At 34.3% G+C, this 14664-nt stretch overlaps 1 protein-coding gene across 1 annotated transcript in view; it reads right to left on the reverse strand.

Annotated features, from left to right (window-relative positions):
* Positions 1 to 14664, reverse strand: part of SKAP1 (src kinase associated phosphoprotein 1) — a 308294-nt gene that overhangs the window by 196299 nt on the left and 97331 nt on the right. The window contains exon 4 of the mRNA XM_047758216.1: positions 13127 to 13243. Within this exon, the coding sequence (XP_047614172.1) occupies positions 13127 to 13243 (117 nt within the window). The remainder of the gene's footprint in view (positions 1 to 13126; positions 13244 to 14664) is intronic.

Raw genomic sequence — 14664 nt, forward strand, 5'->3', positions numbered from 1 at the left:
TAATGTGTCTCAACCTAAGTGAAAAGGGAATTTTAATGAACTCCAAATTAAGAGGGAAACAGTCTAAAACAACACTATCAAATTTAAATAAATTTGTTATTTTTGAAGAAATGAACATGCAAAAGATTACACATGATGAATCCTTGAATTTCCCTGGTGTTCCTTAGGAAATTCAGAAAAATTCTTGCTTTATAGCTGAAGGCATTTGCACATACAGAGTGAAAAAGCAAGGAAGAAATAAGTAATATACTTTACTTTTAGCTTTAATGGTTTGATGAGGAAAATAATAATTATTTATAATAAGACATTTAACAAGAACTCAGATGTAGTTTTCCAGGAAAATCTCTTCTACTCTATACTTTATTGGACCACAACACTCCAACAGACCCTCTGACACCTCTTTATAGCTACAAAGTCAAATTCTTGCAATTTCTTTATTATAATGTTACTAACTTTAGCCATCCAAGAAATTGGTCATTTTAATTTCCTTGATTTTAATGCTAAAAGAAAGAATACAAAAATCTTAAACTGATTAACAATTTGAACTAATAAATAATTTTTCTAAAATGAATCTTTCCAATAGCCAAGAAAATGCCTCAAAGTAAGAAATCTACACTGAAGAGAGCTTTGTGAAAGTATATATACTAATTTAAAATCAAGACTTAAAGAACATGTATCCAAGAGCAGTAGCAATTTTTTGGTGACCAAACCAATTGAAATATACATGGCAGTAATAAGTAGCACAGGTATAACTAAGGGTCATTTTCCACAACTCATGTCAGAATGTTCCAAAGTTTTTACAGAGATCCATAGTTTAGTCTATCTCATGAAAAGCACAGCCTTAACATGAAAAAAAATCAGATCCAGCAGTTGCGAGAAACTTGACACAGATTAGGAAATCGTGTATAAGTTCACCTGACCTGATTATAGATAAATCTCAAAAATGTTATGTCAAATTATTGTTATTTATTTGTGTATTTATTTTTAGGGCAGCACCCGTGGCATATGGAGGTTCCCAGGATAGGGGTCGAATTGGAGCTGTAGCTGCTGGTCTACACAACAGCCATAGCTATGCTGGATCCCTGACCCTACTGTTTTTTAAGAAGTGTAAAAAGTAGACTACACCTATAAAGATCCATAAATGCTTTCTTATTAAGAGATTTCATCTCTAGGTTTGTTAAATTTTGTCTTCAGATGCTCAGAGGAATATCGATACTAAAAATTAATGAATAGTTGAGATTAAAATTTCCTTCACACATCTTAAGAGAGAAGCACATAAAGCGAATTAATTTCCCTATTTGAAAACAGTAACAATTATCATCTCTTCAAGATGGGGAGAAAAGAGAATAAGTTAAAACAATCAGTTTTCTTTTTAATATTTAAATCATTACAATATTCTCACTTATTTCACCTGTGACCAATCCCTTTTCATTTTTTTCTGCTATGTCTATGCCATTTTTCCCTTGTACTTCCTCAATTAGTGTAATAGTAAGTATTCCCTTTTGGAAAAAAATATTTAATATTAAAAAAGCAAGGTCTCAAATTTATTTAGTTCTCAGAATTGCTAAATAGGACCCAATTTTTTCATTAGAATGTGACATGAGCATAAAGGCAATCTACCTTAATCATTACTCCAGTTTTTCGAGTAGCTTTAAATAAAAGCTGCTGAGAGTGTCTAATTTTAATCTTTTCACTTCCCAGACTGCCATGTATGGCATAATAATAGCAACTCTTCGTTAGTTCTTTTCTATAGACCAACAATTCCAAGACAGAACAGAAGTATTACTTTTGGTGGTCTCCTAGAAAAACATGCATACTTTTTTGCTACATGTAGAATTTTTTTCCATAGGCAATACACATGAACCCATTTGCGTGCTAGTTCAGTCTTCCCTTCATCTATTTGCTACTTGCTAGACATTTATGAATATCTGAAATTCATCTACCATAGAAGGAATGCTACAATAATAAATTATAAAACCAATAAAATTAATTTGTTATAGGAAATATATGCTATCTGTTTAAATCTGTTAGAAATGCTAACAAAATCCATCTTTAATGGCAAAGAAAAAGTACCTTGCAAATTTGGTTTAAAATTCATATCCAAGCCTCTCTCATTTACCTATTTAGGAATATAAACCCCTCAAGATTATAATTTTGTTTTATTTGTTCTCATCCTGACTTGTGTAATAAGAATATACTGAAATGATGGCTATAAGAAAGGAATATCTTTTAGGTTTTAGGGCATTAATAAAATTTAAAAACAGAACTTAGATCTGAGTGTGTATATGTGCTTGGAGATATATATATATAACTTTTCTATGTAATAATATATAATTCTTAAATTCTTGGATTCATTCCCTATGCTCACATGTTGAGAACTTGTTATCTTAGCTTCATAGTCAACTAAAACAATCCAGAAAAAAGCTCAAAAGTAGTATTTTCTTTCACCACAAGAGGGGGCCAGAGAATTCTGATCTCATCTAAGGTCTATAAAACCCTCTTAACTGCTACTTTATAGACATTCAATTACAACAGGCCATAATACATTAAGGCATTAAAATATACATATATCCCAACATATGCCGAAGCAAGCACTACAGTTGTATGCCAACCAGATGATCACCAATACCAACATCAAATAAACACTTAGGCATCTTCTAGTGGTTTATAGATTTTATGCTTTAGTACTTCCCTCCCCCAAAGGCAGCTCTCTTGGTTAGGTGATCCCCTTGGAATGGAAAATATCAAGGAATGTGATAAAATACCCCAGAATTGGAGAGTATGACAGGGGCAGAGTGTAGTAAGGATTAAGAGAACTGAAATTTATGTAGTTTGGAAAAGTAAAGACTCTAGGGATAAATGTTCAGTCCTTAAATACCTTCTAAAGGTAACAATATAAATGAATTAGGGGAATTATTCAGTCTCAGAAGATGGTATAGAAAAGAGCAATGGCCTGAAACTAAGGAAGGAAAAGTTTAGGTTAGACATGAAGAATAAATTAGTAATAATCGTTGGGCGGGAAAGATGTCCGGCAAAGGAAGGATACAGAGCATAATGGCTGTATTTGATAATTAATTAAATGAGATATTAGTAAGAGTGATGTGAATTCATTAGAAGGGCTAGATTAGATAACTCAAGTGATTTTTTTCCCTAAGCTGTGACAATCTCTAGGCCCAACTATGTTCTTAGGCATTCATAAATGTCTTTCAATGATGATAATGGTCATTTGTAGAAAGAAGCATTCATGATCCCAGTTAACCCTATGGCTTTTTTTTTTTATTAAAACAAAATCTGGAGTATTACTATGAAATAATATGATTATAAAATTAATCAAAACAATTATGTTTATCTCCTGGAGCATTCCATTAAAATATACCATACCATATACACTATATCGTAACAGTTTATAGAAATGGATCTGCAAATTGGATGAAAGATTTTATAAGTGAAAACTTTCCGTGAAGGAACAACTCCCCTATAAACCCCAATTTTACAAGCCAGAGAAACCACTTTGTATAATCCTCTTTCCCACTGGACTAATGTGTCTGGGTTTAAGCTACGTAGGGCCCAACATAAAAGAGACAGTCACTCAAAGTCAGAAAGGCAATCTAGAGCATGGGTGTAATTATAGTTTGTGAATTCAACAATCTTCCCCTAGTAGACAATAATATTCTAGGTTAACAGGTACTTCAGCATTGTTTTAAACGGATGGCATTACTAACATTTACTTTTTACTTGGAAAGTCAAGAGTTCTATGAGAGGCCAAAAGAATTTATGCTAGTAGAAAAACAAAGATCACCAAAGAATGAAGACACATATCCACATGTGTGTGTGTACTATATAAATATTATATACACATATATATAATGCACAAACACATATTAAGTTTATATTTATAGGAATTAAGCATATACTTCTATATACTTGGCCTGAAAGTTTTATGCTTGAACAAAATTCTTTCACATTTAAGAATATTAAACTTTGAGATAAAAATGGTCAAGGCTTTGGAGCTTGAGGAAGGACGATCTGTGAGTTCAAATCGTACCTGATAGAATGAATAAGCAATGTGATCCTGCTGTAATAGCACTGGGAACTATATCTAGTCACTTATGACAGAGCATGATAATGTGAGAAAAAAGAATGCATATGTACGTGTGACTGGGTCACCTTGCTGTACAAGGTGTAGAAAATTGACAGAATACTGTAAACCAGCTATACTAGAAGAAAGTAAAAATCATATATATATAAAAAAACAAGAATACAAAAAAAAATCATACCTGAGAATCCAGAATTCTAAACTTTAGACATGATTGCACTAAATAAGGTACTAATCCTCAGGTGATTCAGTGTTTATCTATAAGGCAGATGCTATGTTTAATTATAATGCATTTATAGATTCTAAGAGCAAGGTAATTAAGCATGGTATTTAAGATTTTCTAATATACAGCATGCCAAGATATATAATTCCTCCAACCTCTGACTGATTTATATATCAATCAGATAAATATATTACATTTTACCACTCCCGTAATGGCCACACTAACAACTTCAATAACAACTGCAATAATCATATATTAGAACTTTCATATTACCGTTACACTTATTGACTAGCTTAGAATTTGGAGAGAAACAAAGAGTAATACTTGAGGCAATATGAGAAAGCTTAATTTCATCTGCCAAGTCACTCGCTTAAAAATCAACTATTTGCACTTAAAAGTGGCCACTGTTATTTCACTACAAATTATAATGGAAGCTCAATAAATGTTTGACCTTTCAAAGAATGGACTCTTACTCATACTCCCGGTCTGAAAAAGACCTCTAAAAACAGTTTGGCTACAGCACAGGCTAAATATTATCTTGACTTTCTTCCAAACTACTGCAAGTCTGACCAGTTTTTTTTTTTTCCCTGAAAACTCTCCCTGATAATCAGCATTTGATTAGGTACCATATACTTTATTGTAGGGGTGTCTAGTCTTCTCTCTTCAACTAGATTATTTACTCACTAAAGAAAGGAATCACATCTTATTCCTTTTTGTATCCTCCACAAAGCCTCTAAACTCATGATTGAACAAGGGCATTCAATATAGGCACTCAATAACTAACTCTTCATTGGCAGTATATTAAAATCTATAACATGGACAAAAAAGACTAAAAAAGATAACTAATTAGTTCTATGTCAAGTCAATTCAGTCACAACTGTAATTGCTAGTATTTATGGAGCCCTTTGAAATTCTCTTTTTTTTTTTTTTTGCTTTGTAGGGCTGTACCCGCAGCATATGAGGGTTCCCAGGCTAGGGGTTGAATTGGAGCTACAGCTCAACTCAGATGGATCAGAGCCGCATCTGTGACCTACACCACAGCTCACAGCAATGCCAGATCCTTAACCCACTGAGCAAGGCCAGGAATCAAACCTGCAACCTCATGGTTACTAGTCAGATTTGTTTCTGCTGTGTCACAATGGGAACTCCCCTGGAGCCCTTTGAAATTCATTATAAAATACACTGCACCAAAATCATTCTGGGAAGAAGATAAGAATATGCATAAGCCAGAGAGACACATCTATCTATCTGAAGAACTTGACTGAAACTTTTGAAAAACAGCCAAAGACCCACAGTCAGGCATCCTGCAAAGCTGTTTGGATCTGCACTGAAAAGCATGCTGAGATCACACAGGTGAGGGAAGGTAGGCAGTGTGGGTCAGGGGAGGCCACGGCCAGGGAGGAGGTCTTGGTTTCCTTACTGGCTCTGCCTTGCTGGTACAGAGCCTAGGGAGTTAGACTTTTAAAAATGCAGTTTCCTCTTTGCTAAAACAGAGAGTCGATTAGGTGATTACCAAGCCTCTGCCAGCTCTGAGATGCCATGGTTTTACAGTAAAACTTCAGTTAAATTTGCAAGGAGTTTTTCCAAGTGAAAGAAGCATTATGGAAGATACCTAGCCATCAATACATGTGAGAGTGCCTTACTGGGCGCTGGACGGAAGGTTAGAGTTTAAATACGCACCAAGAGCCCAACATGCCGGGCTGAAGAATGAAAAATGGGTAGTTCATAGACAGATAATTGTTATTGTTTTTTTATTCTTCACAAAACATGTATAATCCTTGGTAATCATTTGTTTAAGTTATATAAATTACTGTCAACTTTGAAACCCACTTTGTCATCTTCATCTGTGATTTATACCAGACTATATAAACGACATGATGTCTTAGATCTAATAAGACATTTATCTTCATGAAGGAGGCCACTGCAATCCTGAGTGACAGCTTACTTACCCTTATCACAGTTAACTCAACACTGAGTCCTTAATTTCTCCCAATGATCTGAAATCTGATGGACTCAACTGAAACCAACAGAAACTTGGTCAGAAATCTACCCTGCTCATGAAAGTATGTGTTTTACAGTAGGAATTTGTTCCTCGATCCCCAAAACACAGACATGGAAATCAGTTTTGTGTTTTTCCACCATGGGCACTCTAAACACACAGACATAACTTCGGTTAGGGTTGACAGGAGTCATGTGCCTTTATTAGAGAAAAATATACCTGCAGGCAATGAAGACGAAAGCAAGCATCTGAAGAATAAAAAGAAAATGAGATAAATGCTTGTTTGAAGGTATGTATGTTTATTTACACATTTATATTTGGGGAGAGACTACCTTGAATTGTTTTCACTATCTCATATCAGAGAATAAAAAGGAGCTCACATCTTTAAGTATGTTCATATAGTTTATGGGATGGAAGAAAAATACACACAAAGAAAGTAATGGGCTTGACCCCATCAGTGAGAAGGAAGCAAATGGCTAGCTATTTTTAGGTCATTAACTCTTTCAACCTGCTAGAGTAGCAATGACTGAGCCTGCAATAGGTTTCTCACATTCCAAGTAAAGCAGCCATAAAACACACACGTTTTCCTCCACCGTTGTCAGTAGCATTCGGCTTAAGATTTACCTGATCAGAGAGGTCACTTACCACTAATCACTGCATCATTAATTCACATACCTCAGTAAACATTGTAAGAAATTCAGCTTATTTATTCTGTGAAACAGTATAATTTATACACTAAAATTAGGCTTTATACACAAATCACAGCCACGGGGTCTCACTGGCTTGTGAACAAACTTTTTTTTAATCCTTACTCAGTATAAAGTCTCTCGGGAGTGCTATGGGTAGACTTAGATGGCACAACTAGCTTAATAAGTGGACATTCTAGAGACAGGATTTCAGCTCAAAAAAGAGGAAATCTTTTCAAAATAATTAGAGCTCCTTTTACGTATCTAAAACATGACCTTGAAAATGTAAAACAAAACAAGGGAAAAAGGATAAATCTACAACTATAATTAGAGATTTTAACACAAGCCTTTTAGCAGATAAAAGAAAATCCAGGATGCAAAAGACCTGAAGAATACTAATTATATATATATTATTTTATAGAAATAGTACAAGTATATTCAATAAATACCTCAGGAGTACACATAGCATATAAGCTTAGACTGATCATTAGTAAGCCACAAAAGAAGTCTCAATAGTGTCCAAGGGATCTAAATAATATAGGCTATGTAAGACTATCATGTAGAAAATTAGAAGCTAAAATAAAAAAGCAGATTTAAAAATCTCTATAAGTCAAAATAAAACAAATCAAAACAAAATCAGGGAAAAAAACCCACACAAAACACTTTTAAATAACATGGAGGTTAAAAAAATCATAAAAGAAATTACAAAATACTCAGAATGAGATGATGAATTATAATGAAAGCAGTACATATCAAATTTTGTATGATGAAAAGTAGTTTTCAGAGGATAATTTTAGCTTTGAATACAGTCATTTTAAAATAAATATTATATTCAATGAAATAAAAGCTGTAAGAAAATGATGTGTAAAGCCCATAAAAGTAGGCATTTCAGAAGACAAATATCCAGCTAATCAGAACTCTTCAAAAAGCTACTGAAATCCTACCCCTCATCCCCCACCGCCTTCAGATTAGGTATGTCATCCTTGGCCAAGTCATTTTACTTCTTTATCTATAAAGTAGAGACAACAGTTCCTCCCTCTCTGAGCTGGTCTGAGGATTAAATGAGATAATCTATGAAAAGCACTTAGTACAGCATAGTAAGTGCTCAATAAATTGTTCCTGGTATTAGAAGACCATCATCCCTTCCACTTCCAGATTCCATAATTCTAACTTTGGTCCAAAGAAATTTAAGACAAATATGAATTCCAGCCACAAAAATCCAATCAATAAATTATCCCTTCATTTTATTTCACAATATTAAAATTTTTGTTTAAAATATATTCTTTTGTCCATCAGGGAAGATGTTATTTCAATGCCTTCTTCCTATTATTATTAGTATTATAGAAATAAAACACACAATGATGAACAAAAGCTAGTCTATGTTATTCATAATACTAAACTCCAAACTGGCTTCTATTTCAGGACCAAAATTAAAGCAGAGAAATGTAAAAAAAAAAAAAAAAGTTACTGAAAATAAAGCCACAAAAAAAAATCATTTCTCTATTTCAGAAAAGGCATGGAGTTGAAATGGTCACTATTGGTACATTAACAGGTCTGCAATTTCTTTTAAAATCAAGTAGCATACAATAAATTAATCAATAAAGGCTCTTCACTTATCCATTTTTATTCTTCTCCAATGATGGTTTACAGGTCTTTACTTTTCCAGTTCTATTTTTCATTTTGCTAGAGAATAAGAACCTTTCTGACCTTAGATATTCTGATGTAAAAATAAGCTCTAAAAAATTCTTTATCACTTCTTCCCAGATATATCTGCCCAATACCATTCATTCCTTTCTCTTTAGTTAGAATGTAATAGTACATACTACATTATACATTATTATAGATTTTAGGTTTCTTTCACTATAAAATAATTTTATTTTTTCTTTTTCTTCCAGAAGGAGTCGCTATACTCATTTATAGAACAATCTCTTTCCCTAACCCATCTTGAAAAAATTTAAAATTTTTGTTTAAAATATATTCTTTTGTCCATCAGGGAAGATATTATTTTAATGTCTTCTTCCTATTATTATTAGCATTATAGAAATAAAACACACAATGATGAACAAAAGCTAGTCTATGGTTCTATAAGTCTACTTTCTTATGTACATGGGGGTTCTTCATTATACTAATGAAATAAATTTATACACATTAAAATCCATTGTAGGAGTTCCCATTGTGGTACAGAGGAAATGAATCTAATATCCATGAGGACGAGGGTTCGATCCCCGGCCTTTCTCAGTGGGTCAGGGATCCTGCATTGCTATGGCTGTGGTGTAGGCCGGCAGCTGTAGCTCTGATTTGCTCTCTAGGCTGGGAACCTCAATATGCCAAGGGTGCGGCCCTAAAAAGGAAAAAAAAGAAAAACAAGAAAAGAAATCCATTGTCTATTTTGGACAATGAAAGCAATCAGGTCTTAAGCTTTATAGCTGGCTAGCTTTTGTATGGTAACCATATTTACTGTTTCATATTGAATTTTTTTTCTTCAGTATGGTAGATACTCGGCCTCCCTAGGTCTAGAAACCTGAATGTTATTACCAGTTAGCAAGTTTTCACTCCTGAGGGTGGGGTTAGGCTCTTATTTGTGGGTGTCTCTCCATAGTGTATAGCCTGACATTCTCAGATTGAGGGTATTTATGAAGGAAAAGGAGAAGAAATTGTGATTAAGTAGCAACATGCTCTCATTTTTATGCGTGGTTTAACCTGTAACCTCAGTTTTCATTTTCTGCTGTGCACCTGGCCAGGTTTCTATATTCTTCTAGATCTCTTTGTAGTTTTCACAAAAGCATGACCCAAACACGACACGCACCATGGTTATCGCTTCTCATCACTGAAGTTATGGGCGAATGGGTCAGACTGTGTGTCCTTTCATAGTTGTACGTTTAGGACACTGCTCTGGCTGGAAGTGGAAGACAACAAAGCCGAACTATTTTAACAGAGACTTTTCATTTTTCTAATAAAGATAAAAATTCCAAGAGCCTAAAATAATGTCACTACAAAAGAAAGTTAAAGAATATCTTTTTTCCACGATAGATGCAAGAAGAAGGCATCCTCGTGCTGTCTGTCTGATTGCGGCAGCCCAGACTGAATGGAGGAATACAGGGGGAAATATTTTGCAACTCAAATCTTTACCTAATAGCCTGCTTTATGCCAAGGAATTTTAAGTTTATTGGGGGGGGGAGAATATCTTTTCTTCCTAAAGAAATCACCTTAGCTATCGCACCAGCAGATGAAGACACTGACTTCATAATTGTCCATTTGTCACTTTATTAATAGTGTGTTTTGCCAATGTGACGGTCAGCTCCATGAGGACAGGGACTGTGTCTGACTTTTAACTGCTTATTTCACTGACAGCTTAGCACAGTGCCTTGTTACTACCTTATAATCTCTAAATAAGTATTTGTTAAAATAATGAATAAATAGCGTATCAAGGGTTAACTGTTCTCTATAACGGCACAAGCTAGGTAAACAGGATGCAAAGTTTACTTAGAATTTTAACATCTTTATAAGCTTCTCTTTAATTTCACAGGAAATATATATACATATTTATATCCTTATTTCTCGGGGAAGGGAACAAACATTATGCATAAGGTGCTCAGGCACTGTGCTAGATTCAATGCTTTGAAGAAACTCATGGTTAAACATTCTCTCATCACCCTACAATCAAATTCTTAACATATACACAAGTCCCTTTCTACCTCTACCATTGACAATGTCACTTTGAGAATTCTTTTAACCTTTATGCACGGGACTGAAAAGAAAAAAAATCTATCAGGTAAAAAGTTACTGTTACTAATCCAGTTAAGGCCTCTCTTATGGGGAACTATTATGGAACAAAGTTTCCCCTTTGAATTTTCCCGGAAATAGGTGTACCTCTTTCAACACTAATTATTTTCTTTAATTTCAACATTTTTAATGAAAATACTTTTAAACATACTATGTGTATCTGTATGGTCTTAACCACAGTATCTGGACTATGAATCTTTTTTGATAACTCAGATAAGGACAGTAATAAAGACAGCAGGGTGGTTATGAGCAGAGGTTCTCGAACCAGACTGTGTAGGTGTTAATCCTGGTAATACTACTTCTTAGCTGTGCGATCTTAAATAAGTTAACTTCCCAGGTCTCAGGCTCCTTATCTGTGAATTGAGCAAAATGCTACTATCTACCTCTTAGCGCTGTTCTGAGGAGTAAATGATGATGCATGCAAAGGGCTTGGAACACAAATGCCAGGCATATAGTAAGTGCTCAAAAAAAATGTTAGCTATAAAGTTTTACCTTATTAAGGTTCTGAGCTCTTTGGGGGAGAGTTTGGGCCATTTCTCTCTACTGTATAATATGGCCCCAGTTGGCTATTTTAAAAAAATTCTTACATAAATTTTTTTTATAGATTTTGTTTCCTGTATCAATTTTTAATTGTTTTCCTGTTTCCTTCCTCAATGTTATTTGTTAATTGATGCCTTCAGAGTACTTTTTCTTCTAATTGGATGCTTCACTCTATTGTGAGGTGAGAAATCAAAACATTGTAATGGTTAGACTTTTACAAGAAGAGGAATCCCCAGTGAGGGCCTCAGGGGCTTTTCCAAGAGTAAGGTACATAAATGGTAACCCGGGACTCAGGAACATCTATTTCCACATAGAAGTCTTTCTGGCTTACTTATTGTGTTCCCAGCTGTGTTTGGGAAGGTTGCAAATACCAAATAAGTGACCTATGGATTAATGAGGTACTATTGTTCTAATTCTGTCAAGCATTAGGTTGATCAAAAACAAATGAAAGGGTGGTTTTTGTAATGTTTTGCACTGTTAATTTTCTACAATTATTCATCAGCTACCAATGTAATTATTAAGCTTTCAATCCAAACAATGTTTTTACTGTAGTACCTGAACCAATATACATAGCTCACATTACAAGGCCCAATTTCTAAAACTTGAGTATTATTAATTGTGCTAGTACACAGATTCAAACAAAATAAACTGTTTCTGTGTGATTATATCCACAGTTCTCATTTGGTAGTTATCAAGTCAATGAAAGGGAGAAAATATTAAAGACCACAAGGGCCAAATGAAATAAGGATTAATGGATAAATTAAAAAGAAGAGAGAACTTAGAGATTACAAACTCTTGGAAAACGCCAAAGTTGGAGGGAAATTTGGAAGAAAAACAGATAGAAAGATCACAGACTCATAAAGAAAAATAAGGAATAATTTATCAACTTTACTCCCACTCCCTAAGCAAATAATATACTTCCAATTTAATATTCAGTTTAGTAGCATTTCTACCTTTTTCCCCACTGCAAAAGCACAAGAGAGACTTGAATAAGATAACCATGTGCATCAGTGATGATCAAACCTTCTGTTCAAGTGGCCAGATGCCAGAAGGGGCACAATGAACCCCCCACCCCTGGGATATCTGAGCCTGAGCCAGAAACTGGCAGCCATCAGGCAAAAATTTTTATATTCACATATCTCAAAAATTCATATGTACTTTGCATTCCACTATATTACATACAAATCAGTTTTTAGTATATAAAAATAATGTTTATAAGGACTGAGTTATTTAATTCCTCCCACTCCCAAATCTTCAAATAAAATTGATGCTCCAGGAAGATGTGCCTTGTGGTTCTTGTGGTTTCCCCTTCTTCTTACAAACACCAACATGGTCAGGGGTATGTGACAGCATGGCTAATGATGAGCTCAAGGGTCTCAAATAATCCACAATAAATCAATAATCCAATAATCATTAAATGAAGCTCTAATTCTCATGAAACTTAGTTTCATGAAGAAGCCAAAAAAAAAAAAAAATCTGAAGGAATGGTAAAATGGGCCTTGCAATCTTAAAATGCCCTCTTAGCGTTTCAGCTACAGTTCTTATAAAAAGATCAATAAGGATGTCTTCCTGCTCAAATATGGAATTACTGTTTCCCTAAATACATTAACTGCAGAAGGATTGAATTACCTAGGAAGATCAGCACCACAAGGCAACAAATAGGTTTTCTTTGCAAACTAGTGATTACCAACACAGAGAACACTTTGAAGGCTGCTAGATTCAAAATGACCAAAGGCAAAGACACCAGAACAAAAAGTCTGAAAACATGGTCACCCTAAAGTCAGAAAGATGACACTCACCCTCATCCTGATAATCTGGCAAAAAAGGTGGATCTGATGTGAAGGAAGGGCCATGGGTTCCACTGTGATTGTCATCAGAGCTGTCTTGTCCAAGGTAATTTTCAGCTTGGTCTCCCCCTAAGGGACAAAAAAGAAAGAAAATAAGGTCATACTTTTAACACCTTTATAAGGGTCTTTGTAGATTCTTTCTGATATTCATATGTATATACGTATATTAATTAATTAAGTAATGACTGTGGTCACTCTCCATTAACATAAGAGAAACACATAAATAAGTTCATACCAACCTACCTGAGTGGGAAATTTTCCATTCAACTAACTAGAACTTAGAAACTGTTAGGTAGCTTAGAATGAGGAAACCTCTTGCCACCAGAGAGAAACTTCTCCATCACACTTAAAATAAAAACATAGCTATATAAATAGCCCATTAATTACAACCTCACCCTGAATGCCTCTTTTTATTTCCAAATGAAATAGAATAAATTACAAAAAGGGTTAAACTTTTAATCAGAATATAATATAGCAAGGTCAATATTCTTTCTTCTTCTGAAAAATAAGAGAAGTAAAACGAGAGAGAACCTGGACTGTTCCAATTTAAATCATGCTTGTTTTGTAATCTTAAGTTCTCTTTATAATTCTAGTTAACAGCCTATGCAACCAACCTCTTAGGAATTCTAAAAGCCCTAAGAAGGTAATATTTGTTCTGTAAAATGGCTTTGATGAAAGGTAATGTATATACAATACTGAATTATGCAATTAAAACAATGCTAATCTCTTTTGGGTGTTTTCAACATACATTGGATTATATTTTGTAGAAGTAGCCCATGCTATTATGATACTTTAAAAGGTTTAGATGGAAGATGTTAGCTCATTCAGAAACCAGAAGAAAAGGCTCTGCACTGCAAATGGCTTTACTTAAAATCCCCCAAACAGAGGTACGGTCTGCTGATAAAAGGACACCAACAGCTGCTCAGTTCATTTCACAAACACGAAAAGGGGATTTTCAACTGAATTTTATATTATCTCAAACACTAATTTCCAAAGGAAATCACCAATGCTAATCTCAGTAAACACTGTAGAGTTTTGGCCCTAGATTTCAACTAGGGAGCAGTGAAACCAAACAACCTACATAGAATCTGTATTGCTTCACTTTAAAGGTTTATTTCCTACAATTAAACTAGAAGGATAGGGAGGATATAAAATGACTAAAAGCGAATTGCTATAGCCTTCTCTCTCCATAAATTGGATGATCATATCTAGCCTCTTCTACGGATGCTCAATGGTAAGTTGATGTCCATAACTGAGTGGAACACCTGCAGATACAGGACTTTAAAAATAAACTGTGCAGTTTATTGCGGAGAAGAAAAGTAATATGAAAACAAACAAAACCCCTCACACAACAGTCACTGGCTGGAGCCAGAAGAAATTCTCTCTTTTACTAGGTTACTTGATCAAGCTACAAAGCTTATAGTTCTGCTTAAAGTATCACTGTGAAATTTGCCTTATGAGCAGAAAAATTCTGAAATACTTAACTGAGG

Source organism: Phacochoerus africanus, chromosome 14, assembly GCF_016906955.1.
Source record: "Phacochoerus africanus isolate WHEZ1 chromosome 14, ROS_Pafr_v1, whole genome shotgun sequence".
Classification (NCBI taxonomy): Eukaryota; Metazoa; Chordata; class Mammalia; order Artiodactyla; family Suidae; genus Phacochoerus; species Phacochoerus africanus.